This window comes from Fundulus heteroclitus, chromosome 9, assembly GCF_011125445.2.
Source record: "Fundulus heteroclitus isolate FHET01 chromosome 9, MU-UCD_Fhet_4.1, whole genome shotgun sequence".
NCBI classification, from domain to species: Eukaryota; Metazoa; Chordata; class Actinopteri; order Cyprinodontiformes; family Fundulidae; genus Fundulus; species Fundulus heteroclitus.
Window position 1 is genome coordinate 2,217,891 of NC_046369.1, and position 23,242 is coordinate 2,241,132.

The window sequence follows — 23,242 nt, forward strand, 5'->3', positions numbered from 1 at the left end:
GGACCTTCTTGTGGGCACGCGTGCGTGTGTTGGCAGTCAAAGAGCAGTGTTTCTGCTGATCGGGCCCTGGTGTGATCAAACATGTTTGACTTGCAAAGCCACGAAAGGTGCAGAAAGCAGGCGTCCCAGTCGGGAATTCGACAAGGACACTGCAAAAACGAATCTAAAAATAAGTAAAAAGTGTTTTTGTCCTAGATGTGAGCAGGTAAATAAGATTATCTGCCAATGGAATGAGTATTTTGACTCCTGAAATAAGATAATTAGATATTCTGCACTTGAAATAAGATGATGGAGATGAATTGTTCCTATTTTAAGTGCAAACTGGCAGATCATCTTATTTACCTACGCAAACCAAGGAAAAATACACAAATTTTAAGAGCATTTTACTTATTTTTAGTTCCGTTTTTGCAGTGGAGACAACTCCGTGAACAAAATGCAGCAGATCCTGGATCACGAGGATAAAGTTTTTCCTAAGAAAAAATCATCATACGGTTTGAAACCATCACAATCAGTGAAGCTCAGAATACAAAACAAATATTCTACTGTCAGAGAAGAGGAAGAAACTCCCTTTTTTTTTCACCTCAGAGGAACAGTCTGATTGAACTGATCGAAAGCAAACATCTGCCTTTGTTTCTCAGTGGGACAAACATTTCACAGGAACTCACAGGACTCCAGCAGCGCATAGATGTCCGACACAAACGTCCGCAGAGGAGAAGCCGCTCACAGACGCTGAGTGCGCTTTAATTTCTAAGACTGTCTATTTTATGATTTAAACAACTGAAATATTGCAATTAAAACGGCGATTAATCCCTTGCATCCCCGGGGGTCTGTGTCTTCAGCCACATTTTAGTGCATGTGTTCACCTCTGCACAGTAAAAAAAAAAAAAGAAAAGGAAAAGGGCAAATAAATCGTGTAAAGCAAATCAAACATACCCTGGAATGTGCGTGTGCTCACAGATTGGAGATAAAAACCGTGCAAACAACTCATTCAAGCTGGACTCATTCACTTACCAACGCTGCTACAAATGGTTGCTTTAGGGCCGAGTTTCAATTGGCAAGACTTAAATACAAAAAAAAAAAAACAGCGTTCAGCAGCTTTCAAGGCTACATGAGAAACTCAACGTCTTCAAAAACAATAAAACAAAATCTCTAATCAGCCTTAAGAATTAAAATTTACAACATATTTTTTCATTTATTGAAAAGCAGCAAAAAAGTCCTGCAACAAAACCCGTTCGAGTGTATTAAGTCACAAAGGCAATGATTAAGTCCATGCTAAATATTAGAAATATTAGAGCTTTTGAGCACAGCAGGCTGTGGAAGGCTTAGTGTTGCTCATTGCTTTCCAGTGCAGAAGCATTTAAACTCCCAATTCCAGATTTAGACTAAGCGGATAGGCAAATGGCTCCTAATGTTGCTAATTATGGCAATAAAAGAAATAACTTGTTGTAGTGAGTTGAACAGGAAGCTGAAGAGGCGGGCTTTACTCCCTGCTTGGAGTTTAGAGATATGTTAAATTCACCAACACGGCAGAAATCCTGCCTTTTTTTAACTAGATGGAGGTTAGACGAGTTTTAAAAAGCAACTAATCAAAATCTATTCTAACCTGAATACGTTTAGTAACTAAAAACTCACTTATTGTATTATGTTGTCCTATTTAAAATGAAAAAATGTGTTTATCTTCTGATACAAACTATATTTTTGTGCAGATTTTGACATTTTTCCTGTTATTAATTTGGATTAAAATGAGATGAGTAAATGTACAGATTATGTTACCGTATAAGAAATCATTCTTTTGTTTCTATAACATGTTTTCAACAACTACTTCTAGATCTGTTGGGTAATCAGGTATATTGCATTTATACTCAATTTTCTGATCATAAATGTTTTTCAAATTAAGTAAAGCACTTTATATTTAGGAAGTTATAGTAAAGGTAAGGTGGTTGAAATATGAAACTTAAAGCTATAGTTGGTAATCCTGTTCAGAAACACTTTTTTTTAATCCTGGGTAACATTGTCCTTCCACCCTGAAAGTAGTTAAAACATTATGCATTCAGAAAAAAAAATTAGGTTTAAAAATGGATCTCTGTGAAAGCTGCAGGCCTGTTAAAATGGGGCTGGATGATATAGAAAAAAAAGCATATTGATAAAATAGAAATCATATTGATCGATATCAACAAATTCAAAACGTACAATTTAAGTGCAACCCTGGCCATTTATGCTGCTGCTTAGTGAAGTATTTTTAGATAGACACAAACACTGAATTAAAACTCAACCCTTTATTCAACCAACTTTTTACCAAAACTGCTAGTTTTTAAAAAAGAAAAAAGAATGCCTGCTCTCTGAACTCTTTGAAGGGGCGGAGCTTGGTGACGTAGCGTTCCTGGGTCTGCGCTGTGATTGGTTGGATGATGTAATGACTGTAATATTAACCTACATGGCTAAAATGCACAAGGAATGAATTCTGTTATTCTGTTGAACTTTTTATTGCCCCCTTTTTTTTCTTCTATCAATCGATGTTTATTGTTATTGAATTATCGTCCAGCCCTATGTTAAAACTCTGACCAATCCCTGCCGTTCGGTCCAGAAGGGCTGGGATTGGTCAGAGTTTTGTTCCTGCTCTCACCCGTAAATGTTATATACTCACCCCCCTCTCTCCCTCCAGTTCTGGGGGGTAATCACTTTACCTATTGGTTGTCCCACATGCCAATCATTGTGACGAGCTCACCTAACGCCAGTGTGCGTGCTCGTTCCTTGCTAGTTTCTGCTTGCTGGCTGCGCATGCGCACTTCTAGTGTTTGTGTCCGGTTAGCTTAGCGCTTAGCTTAGCGGCTAGCTTCGGTGTTAGCTGTTCTCACCATGGCTGAAAGTCGCAAAAAGCAAACCATGTTCATGTTTATGAGAAGAAGACGGCGGCCTCAGTAGAAAGAAATAAGACGAGAATGGATTTGGGAGATTTTTTTTCTTTTTCTATCGATCCTCTGATGAGCGGAAGAGCAGGTACAACGGTCTTGAGCAAGTGCAGTGATTCAAAAAGGGACTTGGGGGAAACTTCTGGAAAAATCTCAGATTCTACTTTTTAAGCAATGCTAGGAAACATAAGACTTCATGTTACTGTTAAATATAAATGTACTGTATACATTTCTCACATGTTTATTATGTCATAGTCGGTATATTTAAATCATTAAAGCTACAGCTTCTTCTTTTTTTTTTACAGTTTTTCTTTTAATTACAACATGATGTTGGCAGTACAGTCTGCATACAATTCAGGAAATTTGCACATATAAAGGCATGGTTGAATTTATTGGACATATTGCCAGTACACTTTGTGTCTAATTGAGGCCAGTATGGCCGTAAACAGTTAACTGGGATCCAGCGTCACGTGCAGCATGCTTGTACAACCTTCGAAAACCCATATCACAGAAGGAAAAACTGTGATAAGTAATGTTTAACATGGACACATGCCCGCCTTCATGATCTGATTATTTCTAGACCTTCCTCGTGTTTTCCTTGCCTCCTATCTGAAAATCACGCTGCAGTCTTCTCTCACTCCCTGTTCATCATCCAGGACACAAAAACACACATCCCAGTTCCCCACCTTCACCTCCTTGAAGCAGGGAGTTGTCTCTGAGGAGACGGGGTTTTTGTTTTGTTGTTGTTTTTGTGAGAAGGATAAAACAGATGCACACAGTGAACGCACACAGAGTGCAGACAGAGCCTGGGGGTCTGCAGCTTGATGTCAGGGTTTCAGACAAGTTGACATTTCCCGCCGTGTGTCTACCATGTGTGCACCGGCGTTCAAGTCCAAGGGTCTGTGCTTGAACTCCAGCTCTCTGCTCTTCAATGTCCCGGTGTGTAATTAGTCTCTTAGCAGAATTAGCTGCGTTAATTAACTGCGTGTTTTACTATATAATGCTTACAGGCGGTCTGGGTGTCTGCAATGCTTCTGTGTAGGAGACTAAATGTCTGAATGGTTATCTAAAGAAACAGCACTGCAAAAACAATCTAAAAATAAGTAAAATGTTCTTAAAGTTAGTGTATTTTTCCTTGATTTGAGCTGGTAAATAAGATTGTCTGCCAATGTAATGCACTGCAAAAACGGATCTAAAAATAAGTAAAATGTTCTTAAAATTTGTGTTTTTGTCCTAAATTTGAGCATGTATATACAATTATCTGCCAATGAAATGAGTATTTTGACCCCTAATATAAGATAATTAGACATCCTGCACTTGGAATAAGATGATGAAGATGAGTTGTTCCTATTTTAAGTGCAAAAATCTTATTCCATTGGCAGATCATCTTATTTACCTGCTCAAATTAAGGACAGATACACTCATTTTAAGAAAATATTACTTATTTTTAGTTCTGCTTTTGCAGTGTGTGTATTTTGACCACTAAAATAAGATAATTAGACATCTTGCACTTGAAATAAGATGATGGAGATGAATTGTTCCTATTTTAAGTGCAAAAATCTTATTCCATTGGCAGATCATCATATTTACATGCTCCAATCAAGGACATATACACTAACTTTAAGAACATTTTACTTATTTTTAGTTCTGTTTTTGCAGTGAGGGTTTTCTTGATGGAATCTGCTTAAGAGACTCTTTAGTTGATTCTTAACCGTTTCTAAACGGTTAATTTGTTCACAGTCAAAGATGTGCACACGTCAACTTACAGCAGGGACTTTGATTTGGGCAAACGTTGAACAAGTATAGCTTTGAGCCATTTCCGGTGTCAAATCTCAGGAATAAAACTGTAGACTAAAGTGAAACGTGTGACATCCAACTTGTCAAAAATATTTTCACATTTCTACATATATTGGTCAAAACAATGTTCCTGCTGACAATGAGACGGAGCCTCCTACATGTAGTCGGGTCAATAGTTATCCAAAGATAAAAGTGTCCAATCTATTGTTTATTAAAGTCTGAAGCAAGTCAGTTTTATAGTCTTAATTCAATTAAATCCAATCAATTCAAGTCACCAATGCTTTTAAAATGCCAAAAGGAGTTAAATCATTTGTTTGGATCTAAACACAATCATCATAATGAGCTTTTCCTTTGGGCATGTTGCCTTTAAAATCGTGTCTAACTCAAGAATGTGTGTATACCTGATCTAAATGTGGAAATCAACATGATTAGGCCATTTTTATACCAAAAGTCGCAGAATTGGAACAGCTTTGATCAGCAGGTTGCATCAAGTCTCTCCAAGCAGCATTCACTCCTCCTGAAAGAGCGTAGAGCCACAGTGGACAGTCGTCTGCATTGTTGATGGCTTTGCAGCAATCCCTCATACTGAGCATGCATGAAGCGACAGTGGAGAGGAAAACTCCCCTTTAACAAGGAGGAGAACCTCCAGCAGAACCAGAACCAGGATCAGTGTGAACGCTCATCTGCCTCCACCCACTGGGGGTTTAAACTTATTTGAAACTAAAATTATTTGGGTAAAATTGTTTCAAAATGTGTAGCGGACTTTCAAAGTCCGGGGTATTTACTGAAAGTCCTCGCAACGGAAAACGGGCTGTTAAACGTTGTTTAACTGCATCGGAATCACACATGACTTCTCATTTTAATTGGCTACAAACGGATAAACAGAACTCAATTAAATTTTCCTAATCATCTCTAACTTGTTGTGTCCACACCTCCAAATCATAGCTGCCATATTTAGGCTCCCACTCTTTTCCCATCATCATCATCATCATCATCATCATCATCACCATCTCACAGGGAAGAGAAACCTGGAGATGTTGTCGTTTCCCCAGCGAGGCAGGCGGCTCAGCTGCCAAAAACTACAGAATGAGCTCATAGTCTATTACTTATTCATAGGCCCTGTCACACAGGCTGACGCAACCACAGGCCTGCAGCTAAAAGGAGGCAAACGGGCAGATATGCCAGAGAGACGGTCCAGACGTGAGCAAGAGGCCGAAAATAAACCCAAAAGAAAAGCCGAAAGCGTACAGCAATGAATCAGTGTAAAACTGCAGATTAGCAAACTGCTGTTTAACGTCTTGGCTGGCTATTTAGCCAAACCGTCTTTTCTTTCCTTTTTTGAGCAACAAAAGGGGATGTTTTTGAATTCGGTCATTCTTGCTGAAAGACGGTGGCACGGCGTTTTTTAAAGGAACCAGCGGAGGCTCATTCTGTGACGGTTCAACCCTGCCGGGGTTTGCTTCAACAAACACTCTTATTTTCTACCTTTTTTGATTCACTTACATTTTTGCCTGTAGTTTGCAGTGGAAACGTGACCCAGAGTTATTAATGTCAGTTGTCCATTAGGCCCCAATGGTTGAATACGCCCGAAAAGATAATTAACGTGTAAAGTGTGATTTGGTGAAGGGCAGTTCCTTTACCATGTTTAGTTAGCAGCTTATGTTACCTGTTTTAAAGTTCCAATATTTAAATTACTTTGTTTTTTTGTTTTCGTATCTTGATTTCAATAATGTAGCTATTTTATGGATACCAAAGAATGATTTCAGCTGCCATGTTCTGTAACGTTAAGAAGACGTTATCTCTGGGCTTTTGAAGGACATGATCTATTTATGGTACAGATCAAAAGTTTAGTAGAAACTTCCAGTTTCACTTAACAATACTTTTCTCAAAAACCAGGCCTATGGTTTATGGGACGCCTACACTGCAGCATCCAGCTCTGCTTTTATTGATAAACCCAATTTCCTGTTTGCCTTCAGGTGTACGGTGGTGTCGATAGGCTATTGCTGAATCAATGTAAAGAGGGGAAAAAAAAGTGTTTAGGCTTGAAAATGTTCGTTAGACGCATCTTCTGACGCAAAACTAAAGCATTGTGGTTGCATGTCAGATACATATTATGCTCTTTTTAAAGCCACAGGAAGCTTCTTTGAAGAAAGTCTAAGCAGGATAAAAAATCTCAAATTACTTTTTAATTTTATAGTTTTTTTATCTTAAATTTAGATCTTCCTGGGGTCCATACATTCAACTTAGAGAAAAGAAATTTGACTAAAAATAAAAAATTTAAGATCATAGAGCTACACCAGAACAAAATTTACTATTATGAAGGAATAGGGTACTTAACAAGTGCATAGCATTCTATGTAGAGATCAAATATGTACACATGTACAAGTTTGTACATTTATATCTAAATTTATGCAATACATACACAATAAATTGTGTCTATAACATCCAAAAAAGCATAGACTCTTTCCATAGTGAACTTTTTGACTTTGTTGCCAAGTATACCAGTGTAACTGATTTAATTGTTTTTAATTTACATATATGTTTTGTACACATTTGTTGTTGCTGTAGTTTACATAAATAGTTTGAATAAGTGGGGTTATGCAGCGAAGGTCCACGGGCCAGTAGTCTAACCAGGGGTGTCGATGACGGAGGCCTCCGGACCCAGGCCGGGTTCTCTATCACCGCTCCGCCCCTAAATTTACCTGTTTGAGAGTGTTTTCTTACTATAATATACTATTAATGCAAATGCATAAAAATTGCCCCATTAGATCTGATTTAGGAACGCTATCACTGATTGGGCTTTATTCTTCACAGTCACTGTGAATATAAACGGTACAGCAGGATGTTTATTCTCGGTAACGTTTGCCCTTAACAGTTTTAAAACCATCTCTGAAATTATAAACTCTTCCGACAAGTTGTCTCTTGACTTTTTCCTTCGGTGTGGTTGGTAAATGGACCAAAAGAGTCGAAGGATCCAGTGACGCTCGCTGCAGTTTTTAAGGGTCTGTTTGTCTTTGTAGCTGGTCAAACAGTCGGGTTTCTCACATTGTCTCACGTCTTTCTTGTCTAAACTTACTGTGTTCCTCCAGCCTGAGTCTTAGTTAATTTTCTCAGAAAAAGAGTGGCGTCTTCTGTGTTGATCTAGGTTGACTGAACGCAGTCGGATATTTATCGAGGCCCGTTTACTTTGAAAGGTTTCAGGAGGGGCCTGAATGTTTTTCTGTGCCACAAATCGGAAAGATACGGACGAAATCTGTGGAGCAGCTGGAAAAATCCGGGTTAGGAGTCACATGAGCTGAGCGTCAACACCTGCCCCCTGCCTTATTTCTTGGAAGGTGACAGGTGTGGTCCGTAAACGCAGCACTCCAGTGACCACCAGAACCGCTGCAGCAGGCAACAGATAAGACTGTTTATGCTGGCGGGGCTTCAGGTGGGAATGCTCAGGGTGCAGCACCAGGTTTTATCGTCGCCAGAGAGCATTGTGCTGATGTTATGCCGGAGGTGGAAAAAAAACACGTGAAATTCAGGGTGAATTTTAGGTGGGAGGTATTTGTGTTTGTCTGACGCCGTTATCCCCACAGGACTGGTTTGTTTTTGACAGTGTAGGAGCAATTAAAACATTGTTCAAGTTAACTTTAAAGAAGTTGGGTCCTCCAGGACGTCAGTCCACAAAGCATGTTGAAATCATTTGCTCTCATTAATATTAATAAAGATATACCATAAACAGTATATTTAGTCCAGAATATTATGGGACTGAAGATTGTTATTGCAACTTTGTCAGGAAGCAGTGATCAGAACTTTCTTACCCATTTTTTTTAAAGCTTTGACCTGCTTTTACAGATTTTGGGGATCTCTCTTCAGAACTAAAATGTATATATATAAAAAAAAGCATTCAGAATATGTTGTCTCTCCTGCTCTGAATGCTCATTAAGATCCTTATCGTAGGAGCAGAGGAGTCATCATCACACAGAGTATGAGGGAGAACAGTCACTGTCAGTTTTATTCTTTTTAAGCTTTGTTTAGCATTTTGTATTAACAGTTGACAACAATAACAGTGCAAAAATCACAAAACCCTGTGATAAAGCTCAGGGAAACAAAAACAGAGCGACTTTGTTGTTCTCTGTAAAGCCTTCCTGTTATCTGCTTTGAGTATTGCTCTCTCTCTCTCACTCTGCCTGCCAAAGTAAACTGCAGAAATCTCCCAACATACTTTGTCCGGTTTGTGCTTCCCCTGCTTTATTTTTTTTAGATATCCAAGAGACGGTATGATATTGTAGGATTGTTATTGTCAGGAAGACAAATTCCACCTTACGCATGGTTCAGCGGATAAAAAGAAAAGATTGTACCGTTTTAGTTTCTGTCTTGTCCCTAATTATTTACCTGTTTGTTCTTGATGTAGTGTTTTGCACTGGCTATTCGGTCTATATTGAATAAATTTGAATATTATCAAAAGGTCAAGTTGTGTCAGTACCCAAAGCAGCTCAGGTAAACACTTTAAAACATCAGTTAATGTATATAAAGTCCTTATTTCTGTTAATAACATTTTTTTTTCTTACGTTCAATGAAAACACATTTAATATTAGAATATTACATCAAACCAGATGACTTTTTAATATAGGAATGTGATATGTATGTTTAATACTTGCTTAAAGGTTGTTATTTCAAACGGTACTTTTAATCTGACAAGTGAGCCTCATTGGAACCCATATTCTAATTTATTGGATGTGGTTTTGATCGGTTTGTCTGCGTGTGCACTGTGCACACAATTGAGCCACTAGGAGAGAAACATACACTATCTTACGTTAGATACAGCAAATCAAATGTTGTTGTTTTTTTGTGTATAAAATGCGTGATTTGGTTTTTCTTTAGTTCTCTCTTTTTTTTTTTTTTTTTTTCTTTTTTTTTAAATCGTCGTTTCTGTTTTTCATTTCAGGACCAGTTTGAAAATCTGGACAAACACACTCAGTGGGGAATCGACTTTCTTGAGCGCTATGCAAAGTTCGTTAAGGAGAGGCTGGACGTAGAGCAGACCTACGCCAAGCAGTTACGGTACGTCCGCTCCTACACTGTCAGACACACACCAACATCACAGGTACACAAAAACTTTCACCTATTTTTTTATTATATTACATCAAATAAATCCATGTCAATTTCTTTAAATTCTTTTTGTGAAACGATGAATGAATCTGATTTGGTGCAATAATATCTGAGATTTTATGTTTAAGCCATATCACCTAGACCTACTTACTTCTTTCTATTCAGTGACCTAATATAATCCTTTTTTTCTCTGTTATAAATATGTCCAAATTTAATAATGGTTGAGAAAACCACAATTTTTGTTTATTCAGTCAGTATTTAATACAGGTGGCATAATAAACTGTTAAAATATAATGATGTGTGTTGTGGCCCAGTTTGACATCACAAAAAATCCACAAGGGCCACAGATGCACCATGGACGAGTAATTTATGCAGGCAAAAAGAAATACAATTTCCAGGTGAAGTCCTTTAGTCTGTGGTTTATTTCTCCTTTGCAAGCAAGCAAACAGAAATGGACAAACATTTTTCTCCCTGCATCTCTTGCACTGGTTAAAAAAAACACCCAAATGCATGCTGGTCCTACCACCGACAGCCTATTTATAAACTTAACCTACCCATATTGCTCATAACTAACCAGAAACAAAGAAACATGACTAAATAACCAAAAAACATAATCTCAAAACAAATATGAAAAAAACTAAAGTAAAATAAACAACATTAACTAGATTACCCACAAAAAATACAAATTTTATTAATAGCAAAAAATAATTGGCTCCTACAATGTGCCTTTTTTTAAAATTTAAAGAAAAAAAAAAGGCTTTGATGGTATTTCATGGAAGAGAAAACAAGGGTTTTTAAGTAAATGGCTGTTAACTAGTAAACTTTAGGTTAACTGATTAATCAATAACTTGCATCCCTAGTCGTTCAGCTTCTACTCTATAATGTCCTGAACGGATAACGACATGTTTGGGTGCATTTGGTGTGAGAATACATTTTATTACGATGATTTTGGTTTGGTTTATTCCACTGTTGCTGTTTGTTCATTGCCTAACTGGGACAAACCAGTAAAAACTATTTAAAAACAAAAATAATCCCCGTGGCTGCAAACTTCAAGGGGTGTCTACTAAATGTGCATCTCACACGTTTGCAGGGCTGCGAGCTAATGATGTACAGATTGATCCCAGATCCTGACGCGTCTATGAATCTGTTTCCAGACAGCGTTGATCATCTTTTTTTCACCGATAACACGCAGGCCAACGAGCTTTTAGCTGCTCTCCAGCTAACACATTCAGACCGCTGGCTGCATTACAGGAGTCTGGGTTTGCAGGAGCCTCGGGGAAAGGACAGGCCGAGGCTTTGATGTTTAAATCTTGTCTAAATGATTCATCTCTAATAACATGCTTGGATCCTTTCCTGCTGCGCGTGTGAGTGAGTGTTGGCTGTAACTTTGGATGTCTATCCCTGTGTGTGTGTGTGTGTTCCAGTCTGACTTTCAACTTCCTCTTTTTTTTTTTCTTTTACCTGCAGGATTAAAATATCAGACAGTGTCTTAAGCTTTTATGTCTCCCTCTCTTCCATGTAGGAATCTGGTAAAGAAATACTGTCCAAAACGTGCAAAAGATGAAGAGCCAAGGTGAGGAACTTCCCGTTATTTTTCTTTTAATCCTTAACTTGACGCTTGTGGATGCCTGTAGACTGGAGCAATGGAAAAAGTCTGCAGGAATCCCGATGAATAATTTCTGACTGCTCATTTAAAAGAAGCTTTGGTTTGATTTGGCTGCTCACGTTTCTTGTGAAGTTAATGTAATTCATCACAATAGAATCAGGTTTTTAGAATGGCTTTAGGAGGTTGGAGAAGATCTTTAAACCATACAAAGGATTTACAACATTGTTTTTCTTAAAGTTTCCTTTAAGTCCAGAAATATTCAAACCATTTAGCAGAAAAATAATGGACAGAAGTACTTGACCTTTTATTTGTTTGAAAGCTGTAATATTTGCACAGTAGAATTATAACAAAGACCTTCTGTTTTTTGTTGTTTTTACACCTGCATGATTTAGTATGAAGGAATGATTTTTTTAGTCTCATTATATGCTCTTTGTGATACATATAAGTATAGGAGTGTCCAATATTTCCTTGAATTATCAGCTCAGTCAATTTTGGTGGCATACTAACAAAAACAGGTTATTTTGAAAAAAAAATTCTAAATAAATTGAACTGCAGAAGCATCGATCAAAGATTTAATGGCTAAATTCTGTAAAAAAAAAAAAGAATTAAAAAAAATAAAATAAAATGTAATCTAATTTTACCCATAGGTCAAAATTCAACTTTATTCATAATAAAATGTTTATACTAAAAACAATTTACACTCAAAAAAGCCTGAAGCGACAATGTTGCCTCTTCCTTCCAACACTGAAACTCTGCAAATACAGTGAAAGCGGTGTCCGACATTTTTTTTTTGGCAACCTCACACACTGAAGCAACACAACTTGGGGACTGCGGACTGGATATTTTTTTATTTTTATTTATTTATTTATTTATTTATTTTTTTTCCTTTATTTAACCAGGTAAACCCCGTTGAGATCTGGATCTCATTTTCAAGGGGGACCTGGGCAGAAATCTGCAAAAACACTACAACCTGGTTACAAAAATAAAACCAATTAATACATATGCACAAATATAAAACAATAAAAACAATTTAAAAGCAGTGACACTGTTTCATACAAGCTTGTTGTCTATCTTTAAGAACCGCTCGAAATAAGTCCAATGAAATAGTTTCTGACATCTTGAGCTCAGACTGGAGCTGATTCCACGCTATAGGAGCCAACACACTGAATGCTTTCTTTCCTTTATCAGTTCGAACACGAGGAACATGTACAAGGATAAAGTCATTTGAGCGTAAAGCATGTGAACTACTAGATCTATGCAAAAGAGAGTTTAAGTAAGTTGGTGTTAGTCCAAGTAGAGATTTATAGATCAGGATCATCAAATGATTGTTTCTCCGAACACTTAAAGGAGGCCAATCAGCTTTTGCATACAAATCACAATGATGTGTCAAACGTCTACTACCAGTTATAAACCTTAAAGCACAATGATAAACAGTATTCAAAGATTTCAGACATTTGGTTGAAGCATTCATATATAAAACATCTCCATAATCCAGAAGTGGCAGGAATGTTGCTGCAACCAATTTACTTCTAGCTTTGAGTGAGAAACACGGTCCATTTCGATAATAAAACCCAATCTTCATTTTCAATGTTCGTAATAGATTTGCTATATGATTTTTAAAAGAAAGTTCATTATCTAGAATAAAACCAAGATATTTATAATTACTAACAAACTCAATTTGTGCACCTACTGCAGTGGTAAGGAATAGAGGGATTTCTGGTAGTTTAGCAGAGTGGGAGAAAACCATTGCCTTAGTCTTATCCACATTCAAAACCAACTTCAAAGTTTGTAACCGTGTTTGAACTACATTAAAAGCAGACTGTAAATACTGTAGTGCCTGTGATAATGATGAAGAGTTGCAGTACATTATTAAGTCATCAGCATAAAAATGATAAAAAGCATTTGACGCACAAATTATTTATATAAATGGAGAATAAAAGTGGACCCAGAATTGAGCCTTGAGGTACGGATTAACCGGTGTCATAATAACAATGTTACTGTATTTACGCTTTTCCTCACCCAGCAGTTTCAGGATTTGGCCGTAAAGTCCAGCAACAGAAAAATATGAAGTGAATTTGGTTCCAATATTACTACAAGCAAAAAATACATTCTGTAAATGGAAATTTGAACAAATGCAATCCAAAACTTAAACTTTTAGAAAACATCTTAAATAAAAAAAGGTTTTCAGTGTAACTTTGTTGTTTACTCAGATTAAAAAACAATTTTATCTTTCAAATTTTAGTACTTCAATTTTTATTTTTTACACATTTTCTATTTTCTCTTTTTACCGCTACGTGAAACTACCCATGGTGGCTCTGCGCCATGAAGTGCAGAAACAGAAAACTATGAAGTAAAGTTTTGTTCCAGTATTGTTGCAAGTAAAGAACGTTTTGCAAAACAAACAAACAAAAAACATGTTTTGTAAATGGAAGTAAAAAAATTTAACTTTGGAAAAACGTCTTGATCAAAAACATGTTTCGAGTGTAACTTTGCTGTTTTCTGATTAAAAATGAACAAACAGTATTCCTACTTTTATTTTGCTCAAATATTTTTTTTTTTACATATTTTCTATTTTCAAATTTCTCTTTTTCAGGTTGAGCTTTACGAATTGCATTCTTTTCAAATTGCATTTTACAGATCATATTCTCTTCATTTCTCGCTCTTGACATGAAGTGAAAATAATAAAAATGTCGCTAACGTCCATGCAGACCAATAGAAAAGCCCGGTTCCCAGAAGTGAAGAGAATGCAATTTGTAAAACTTAGCCTGAAAAAGAGAAATTAGAAAAATTTAAATTTGAAAATATGAAATCTGTTAAAAAAAAAGTTAAAAAAATTGTAATTCTTTTTTTAATAAAATAAAATCTGAGAAAACAGCAAGGATACTCTTCAAACCATTTTTGATTGAGACGTTTTTCAAAGTTTTATTTCTGGATTGCATTTATTTTCCCCTTTACAGAACAATATTGGAACAAAATGAGTAATAAAAATAAAAATGAGTAATATTTTCTTAAAATGAGAGTATCTGTCTTTGATCTGAGCAGGTAAATAATATGATCTGCCAATGGAATAACACTTTTTGCACTTAAAATAGGAACAACTCATCTCCATCATCTTATTTCAAGTGCAGGGTGTCTAATTATCTTATTTTAGGGGTGAAAATACTCATTCCATTGGCAGATAATATTATTTACCTGCTCAAATCTAGGACAAAAACACAAATTTTAAGAACATTTTGCTTATTTTTAGATCTGTTTTTGCTGTGTAAAAGCGTCCGACTCCAGTGACTAGCCTGACCTTTCTGGAATCCACCTGCTTAATTTTAATGTAATTTTTTACCAGAAAAACTTAATGCAGAGTGATTTAAAAGCTGTAAATCTGCATTTTCCTCTCTGGGGTAAAGGCCACGAACGTAGCGTGTCGTATTCTGACCTAAAACGCGTGTATTATGTTCACATTTTGCAGGTTCACGTCATGCGTGTCGTTCTACTCCATACTGGGCGAGCTGAACGACTACGCTGGTCAGAGGGAGGTGGTGGCAGAGGAGATGTCTCACAAGGTTTACAACGAGCTGATGAGGTACAGCCAAGAGCTGAAGGCGGAGAGAAAGCACGTGAGTACTGCAGCGGATCCGCACGTCTCTGCCCGGGGAACGTCGCTGACCTTGTGATGGCTTCCGGTCGTGGAACAGATGTTCCGCTCGAGTCCTCCGTGTCGCTTATGTTCGCGTATTTTCTGTTTGGCTTTGACTCAATAGATGTGATGTTAACCATCTGTCTTTCTGTTTCTACCATCTGTTGGTGGAAAACAAAAAAAAAAATCCAGCTGTGTGTTTTGGAAGAGCATTGGACTCTACAAGTTCTATGCCATAATTTATGCAAAAAAAATTTCCATACACATAAATGACACTGAAATGAAGAAAAAAAGAACACTAAATACTGCTTTACTAAACTAGATTCAGCCTTATAAGCAATAAGTGTGTTTGAAAAATATAAAAGAAAAACAGCAGACAGCTGAGCTGGAGGAGTTGGTAAAACATGGTGCTACATCAGTGACTTGGACTTAATAGATCGGATGTTAAACAAAAAACAGCTACTTTGTAAGATATGCCAAGTGACGGTAACGGCAAACAAAGGTAGTACGAGCAATTTGCTTTACCATTTGAAGATGAAACACATGCAGGGAGCCAGAGGCTGCGCTTGACTCAAACTCCTTAAGCAACCCGGGACGAACCAAAACATTTTCCCCCACGCTACCCAACGGCTGACCTAACTGCACACGCTTATCGGCGAGAGAGCAAGCGGTGGAGTGACATGACGAGCCATCACAACATACTCGTGCAAAGATATGGTCTCTTTCCAAATAGCAGGTATAAAGACGGGGTCCTCGCCAGCGTAATGGGCCGCTACGCTGAAAGTTGTCAAAGTTACGCTCAAATTAGACCGTTGCGCTCAGTAGGACACGGACGTTTGAGAACAACACGGATAAGTCAGCAAAGCTCTTGATCGTGCATCAGCGCAGCGTTAAACCTTGAAAGGCATACTATGCAACATTTTTCAGTTAATTAATGTATTCCATACCGTTTTGGATGATTAAATGAGTCATTTCAAGTCGAACAAAGGTTTTCTCGGCCGCCCTGGTGGTCTGTGGGGGAAATACCGCACTTGCAATTGCAGGAGCCCTCGGCCCGCACACACAGGCTCAGAAGTCATCTGAGCATCTTTACTACAGTGCACTTTTACTTTCGCCCTCTGGGGGGAGCCTCGCTGGAAAATCAACCCCGGTTGCATAGTATACCTTTTAAAATAGCTTTTATTAGCTTGACGAACTTCTCCCTTCGAGCTGCACAACGCAACGCTCCACTGGGGGAAACAAACCCTGCAGAGGACCCTGAAAGAGATGGTTAAAATGTGTATAAGACTTACAGGACTACTTCTTTGTACCTGCTTTTAGTGATATTTAAAGTAGAGATGCACCGATCCAGTTTTTTCAGATCCGATACGATACCGATACAATGCTACATTTCAATGAATAAACCGCGTACCTTGCCATATGAGTGAAGTTATCAGGCTGGAAATAAGCATTGTTAAAGACAGTTCTGCATGTTCTTTAGCGTGGAGCTTATTTAAGTTTGTGGTGCTGAATTTACCAGCCTTGATGCATGTTGCAGTCGGACTTGTTGGCACATCAAGTTTGAAACGTTTCCAAACAGCAGACTTGACTCCATCCGGCACTTGCTCCATGTTGCTCCGTGTTTGCTCACCGCTAGCTGCTGTTGCTGCTCTGCGTAACCGCCGTTGCAAACATAGAAGTGACTAGATCGCCGTAATTGTATTGCTGTGTATGATATTAACTAAAAAAGAAATGACTGGATCAAAATGCTGAATCAGCTTCATTCGTCTGATATCCGATCCAGCGAAATTAGTCAATATCGGAGCCGATATCCGATACGGGTATCGGATCATTGCATCTCTAATTTAAAGACTAATTATTATAATATTAATATGCAGCATTAAGTGTTGGGTTTCATTATGACTACAGTTTTCTGCAAAGTAAATGCTCTAAGAATTACATTATCTTTGCTTTTTACGAGCATTTTCAGCCTTAAATTTATACCGTTACCATGAAGGGATACCGTGATGTGATTTTTAGGTCATACCGCCCAGCCCTACTCACTGGCTACTATAACAAGAGCCACCCGCCCACTTTAGTGTTTGTTGCTTTGTCACAATGTCTCTGATATTGTTGTGGTCCGTTTATTTACGTGTGTTTCTTGTCTCTGTGCAAATGTGTCTCATGTCTGTATGGAAATGAGCAGCACCTACAGGAAGGCAGGAAGGCTCAGCAGTTTCTGGATCACTGCTGGAAACAGATGGACAATGTAAGTTTGGTGTGGGGGGCGGGGGGGGGGGGGGGTTTGCAGTATGAAAATGTGTTTATGGTGAATATCTTCTGTCAGGGACAACCAGCTGCTTCTCTCGTGTTAACTTTCACGAGGAAGGAATGAAAGAAATGCTAACAGAGTTAGCTGAAAGAGAAACTGCATCCTGTTTTTTTTGTCCAGCCTAAACCATCATTTCTTTCGTCTATACCCGTTTTAGGAAGATCATGTTGAGTTATTATTATTAGGTAGCATCGTTCTTTTCTTGTTCTTGGTGGGATCCCCGCTCCACAGCACCGTGGTCAGTTTTAGGGCTGAACGATTTTGGAAAATAATCTAATTGCGATTTTTTTTTTTTTTCTTAATATTGCGATTTAATGCGATTTTTTTTTTTCTCCCAGTTTAATTTGTGTGTTTTAAAATATATATAAACAACAAATCAATTTGTTTCCTCGCCATGTGGATTAGTTGCTAAAAGACCCACAGCATCTAAACTCAGAGCAGTAATGATTGCGTTCTGCCTACAATATATTTCAACCAAAATTGCAATTTTGACTTTTCTCCGCATTAACCACAAGCAACAAAAATGGCTTTTATTGTTTCTATTGATCAGAATATTATTCAAGAGAACAGCTTTTAATTTAATTGGACATCAATCCCTGTTGAACATAAAGTGCAAATTCCAACCAACAAGCAAGTCAATGTATTAAACTGATTGACCTGTACTTAATGTTTTGTATGACTATACAAACTCTAAAACAAGAAAATAAAATTAGATTATCTCACTGCTGCAACTGTCTTCCCTTCCATGTGGAGGCAAACCCACTTCAAATATTTTACTGACACCTAATGGACGTATCTAATTCCCTAATTGTTACATAGCCAAAAATTGCAGACCTCTGCGATTTGGAAATTGCATTTTTTGAAATCACGATTATATTGAAAATGCGATTAATTGTTCAGCCCTAGTCAGTTTCCAGGAAAGCGACAAAAGCACAGACGAGGCTTTAGTTGCAGTTCTGGACCGTCCCACATTTTTAGCAACTGGCTTCCCACAACGCTACAGAGAAATCAGTTCATTTCTGAGATCATTCAGTTGCATCATCTGTGTTATTTTAAGACGCCGGACACTTATTTCTTTGCTTTTGCGTCTGTAATTTCTTGAGAACTTGATTGAGTCACAGGTTTTGATTTAAGTTGGTCCTGCAGATGTTTCACTGTGTGGTCTGTGTGACTTTAACTGTGACTACCTAGTGACTGGACTGTAATGTCTCAGCTATTCCCTGTTTCCTTCGCTGCTAATGTGATCCAGATGGCCCGTCAGGAAGTAAACTATCTACGTCTGATTCATCGCCCTCTCACTCACATATTTTCCGCGTCTCGTTTGTGAGACGGGACAGGATATGAATGTGTTGCAACGAACATAGTTTTTTTTTTATGTTCTTACTACAGTCAAAATAAGCTGTGCCCTGGTTTCCTTTTAGAGTAAAAAGAAGTTTGAGAGAGAGTGCAGGGAAGCGGAGAAGGCCCAGATGACCTTTGACCGGTTAGATAACGACATCAACGCCACCAAATCAGAGGTGGAGAAGGTAAGCGGCTTCCACCTGCAGACATATGGCTGAAATATGTAATTCATCTGTAGATTAAGGGCTAAATTAGATCCTCACATACAGACACATTCAATACATTAGAATATTAATAAAAAAGGTAATTTATTTTACATCATATAGATCAGGGGTGTCAAACATACGGCCTGCGGGCCAGCTCCGGCCCGCCGAACAATTTAGTCCGGCCCGGTGGCTAAATGCATTATCATTATAAAATTATTATTATTTATTTATTTATTTTTTTTTTTCCCCCAGTGTCCTGTCTGGCAATGTGGCAATAAGAATTGTTGTCTTAATGCCAAAAAGAGCTCATCAGATTTGACTTTCACAAGTGGAGCAGTACTGCTTTTTGCCATAGTGCTCCGCTTGATTTATGAATGTGAATAGTTTTATTATGATTCATGCGGGGAATATCTCAAATGATATGGACACTACAATGGGAAAGTAGGAGAGGAAGGGAAGAACAAGAAGAAAAAAAACAAAAGGTGAAAGAAAGAGGAGATAAAAGGAAGAGAATGATAAAACAATTATTGAAAAAAACATGTACTTCGTTTAATTGAAAATCTGCAGTTCCTATATTGTCCACGAGGGGCGCTGTATTTTAATCAGCAGATTAAGCTTCAGGTGTGGAAAAATTTAAATAATTTCTTAATTTTTATCTGTTTGATGTATTTTGTCATGCAGGACAGTGTTTTTAAGTTCCAAAAAATGTGAATAAATGTTTTTCAACATTTTACAATCACTGTGATCAGTTCTTATGCATAATGCACAAGTAAATGTTTAACTGAGTAAAAGTATTGTTGAAATTGCACATACCTTTCTTAAAAACGCTGAGGTTATTCATAATATATTGTGTAAAAGTGAAATTAATTTAATATAAAAATCAACAACAAGTCCACATTTATTAGTTCTATTTAATCTTGCAATGAGTTTACTCATGTGGCCCTCTTGAGATCAGATTAAGCTGAATGCGGCCCCTAAACCAAAATGAGTTTGACACCCCTGATATAGATTAATTAAAGTCAGACTGACGCTTTTAAGCCTTTATTTCTGTTATTTATGATCATTTTCTTCCTCTCGCTAATAGAAATGTGACCTTGAGGATTAGGTTATTACTGCAGACCAATAAAAAAAAATGTAGACAGGTGAAAAGTATGTTTGATAGCTGCTTAAATCCCTCACAAACGAGCCTCATCAGATCCGTCATTCTAATTAACCGAATATTACTTTTTTTAATAAGTAGTGAAGATCCCTAGATGCTCACTTCCCTCTGTGGTTTGGCAGATGATTAAAGCCAATAAAAGGAAATTCACTGGAATTTAACTCATGTTCCTGGCAATAAGTGACTTATTATTATTATTATTATTATTATAGTATTTTTTTAAACCGCTAATATTATGCACACTATTTTAACTGGTGGATGTCCACCTCTATAAACAATGCTGAGCCTGACTTGTGGAGCCCATCTCCAGCGTTCATTTAGTGAGAAAAGGGGAAAAAAATGATAACTGGTGGCTTTTACATTAATGTGGAGACATTTTTACTTTAAATACTGTTTATTCAGCTTCAACCACCAGGGTGATGTCATCCCGCCGCATCTCTGTCAGATTTAAGTCTGGACTTTGACTAGGCCACTGTGGTGTGCTTTGCATCATTGTCCTGCTGCATAAACTAAGTGGTCTTTAGCCTAAAGGTAGAAGTTGATGGCTGGAGCCGTCAGGATTTCTGCTGTAGAGTTTATAGCTTCATGAATGGTAGCAGGTCTGGAAGCAGCTTGTTAACCATACAGATGAGCAATAAGCCAGCACACTCCCTGTGGAGCAGCAGCAGAGGACAGTCAGCAGCTCCCGCCTCAGGTTGAGCCTCCTGAGGATCCTCAGGGAGCGGAGACATTGCTGACTTTGGCCTTCTACACAATCAGTGATGTTAAAACTCCTTAGGAGGTCTGCATCCATGTGTGCACACACGGGAACCTAAATCTGCAGGTTAGATGTCCTCCTCCTGACGTCTACGATCACCTGCTTGCTGTTGGAGGTGTTAGAGCCCTCTCCAGACTGATAGATGTCGTTGACTTTGTTTCTCTTCCAGAGTTTACAAAGATTTTTTGGACAATAAGGCGCACCGGATTATAAGGCACATTAAATCTTCTTCCCAACTGTGTAATATCACTCCTCCACGTCCACAGCTCTCTATCCGTCTCTGTCAGGAGGACAGAGTAGCTGGACTACACTGCCCTGTTTCTAACATAAGGCCAAAATAAACTTTTATATTGAATTAACTTACTAGGTTTATTGTTTCTAGTGCGTACTCCAGCTGCCTTACATGAATGCACTTCTAGTTTAGACATTACAGTCAGGCAGTCTGGTAGACAGCTCAGGGGTCCTCAGGTAGTGACACAGTGTACCGTAATGCTCCTAATATCCATTTAGCCCAGCGGCTTCTTTGCTAACCAAAGTCATATTTACACATTTTAGCAGATTTTTGAGCATATTGTACCACACAAAATCAGTCAGTAAGCTCAACTCTAATCATATTACTGAGGACCCCCATGAAAACGAGATGCTTCATCTCATGGGGCTGATCCTCTAATAAATGTTTATAAATAAATAAATATATAAGGGGCTCCATCAATTTTTGAGAAGATTTAAGGATTAAATTAAAAATACTGTATCTAGATCGAGTTGTGTTGTGTTTTGAGATCTTTTAGCCGTCAGCCTGGTTCTTTTTAGACGATTTATTGGTTTCCTAACCTATGTGGTTCATCAAACTTAATTCATGATGTAACTTCTTTGCTTTTTCTATTTAATCATCAAATTTTTGTCAGATATTAAAATATATCTGAAGATCTAAAACATTCAAGTACGAGTAATAAAGAAACAGAAAGAATCTGTAGGTGGACAAATACGCTGAACTGACCTATTAAATCAGATATAATGGATCAGTTTTCTCTGTTTGCTTTCAGATCGGCTCCAGCTTGGATTACTTGTGTGAATTTAGCTGTGCATTGACACGACAGCGCAGTGATTGTTCTGGATGCTTCCTCTGTTTCAGGCTAAAGCCCAGCTCTACCTGCGGACCCACATGGCGGACGAGAGTAAAAACGAATACGCCGCCCAGCTCCAGAACTTCAACACAGAGCAGTGGAAACATTTTAATAAATCTATACCGCACATCTTCAAGGTACATAAAAAACACTATGGGTTTTACATCCTTTCTAGTCGATTGATAATTCATCTTTGTATTTATTTTTTTACTTTTTTGCAGACGTTTAATTTATTTTTAAATGCTTTTGTGTCGCTCATATGCAGACTCAGTAAACAAAAGGATTCACAAGTGGTGTCCTAATTGACAGGGTGCTTGCGCAAGTCTTGAAAGTCTTAATAAGTATGGAATTTAAAAAAAAAACTGTTTTCCAGACCTTGAAAAGTCTTGAATTTTGTGTGAAAGTCTTAATAAAGTATGGGGGAAAAATGTATGGTAGAATTTTACAGTATGCTCAAAGGCATTGTGAAATGAGAAATAGGAAGGTAGGCTATAAAACTATAATTTTACTAACTGGTCACGTACTGTATTAGCCTAATGGAATGAAACACTTGTTTGATGTGAAATTCATGTACTTGTGATTTTCATGTTTTTGAAACGTTTTCATCAGTAAAAGCATAATTTACTGTGAATAATGCATTTGTTCATTGAATACTAGCCTATAAAAATTAACATTTCTAATAAACAGTTTGTACAATCTCAACCAATGAAGTAGGCAGTAGGCACACAAGTATACAAGTACATAAAGTTAAGGTCTTGGGGGAAAAAAATATCAGTTTTAAGAAATTTTAATTTGGAAAAAGAGCAAGCACCCTGATTACACCTAGTTATTTAGGTGTTTGTTTTATTTATACGTTTTACCTTTCAGACACAATGTTTTTAGGCCGTTCTGTTTTGGGAATTTGTTATTCAGAAAAACAAACTTTTAATTTTTTTAATAATAATTCTGTATTTTTTTTCTCTACTTGATGTGAGGAGTAAAAAAAAAGAAAAATTATTTGAGATATGTGCATTTAAAGCCAGAATTAGGGATGTACTAATATGCAGATATGAGCCAATATCATCATCTGATCTTGATATTGCTGCTTTGCCAGGAAAGGCAAACCCAGGACCAGAAATTCCAGCCAGTTGTGTTTTATAAAGGTTTATTGAAAACAGGCAGGGAGCCTCTGCAGGAGCGCGCTGGTACACCCTGGCAGTGGCCAACGCAGGATTTACTCGCTGCAGAGGCGTCGGGGAGAAAGGCAGAGATTAGCTGGTAATCCAAGATCAAGCGAGGGTCATACGCAGAAGGTCAGCGAACGG

The 23,242-nt window shown here is 37.6% G+C and overlaps 1 protein-coding gene across 3 annotated transcripts in view; it reads left to right on the forward strand.

Annotated features, from left to right (window-relative positions):
• fnbp1l (formin binding protein 1-like) overlaps positions 1–23,242 on the forward strand; it is a 77,193-nt gene that overhangs the window by 31,436 nt on the left and 22,515 nt on the right. For all 3 annotated transcript variants that reach the window (XM_036140819.1, XM_036140818.1, XM_036140820.1), the window contains exons 2-7: positions 9,640–9,755; positions 11,326–11,376; positions 14,873–15,020; positions 17,226–17,288; positions 18,773–18,877; positions 21,947–22,075. In XM_036140819.1, coding sequence (XP_035996712.1) covers positions 9,640–9,755; positions 11,326–11,376; positions 14,873–15,020; positions 17,226–17,288; positions 18,773–18,877; positions 21,947–22,075 — 612 coding nt within the window. The remainder of the gene's footprint in view (positions 1–9,639; positions 9,756–11,325; positions 11,377–14,872; positions 15,021–17,225; positions 17,289–18,772; positions 18,878–21,946; positions 22,076–23,242) is intronic.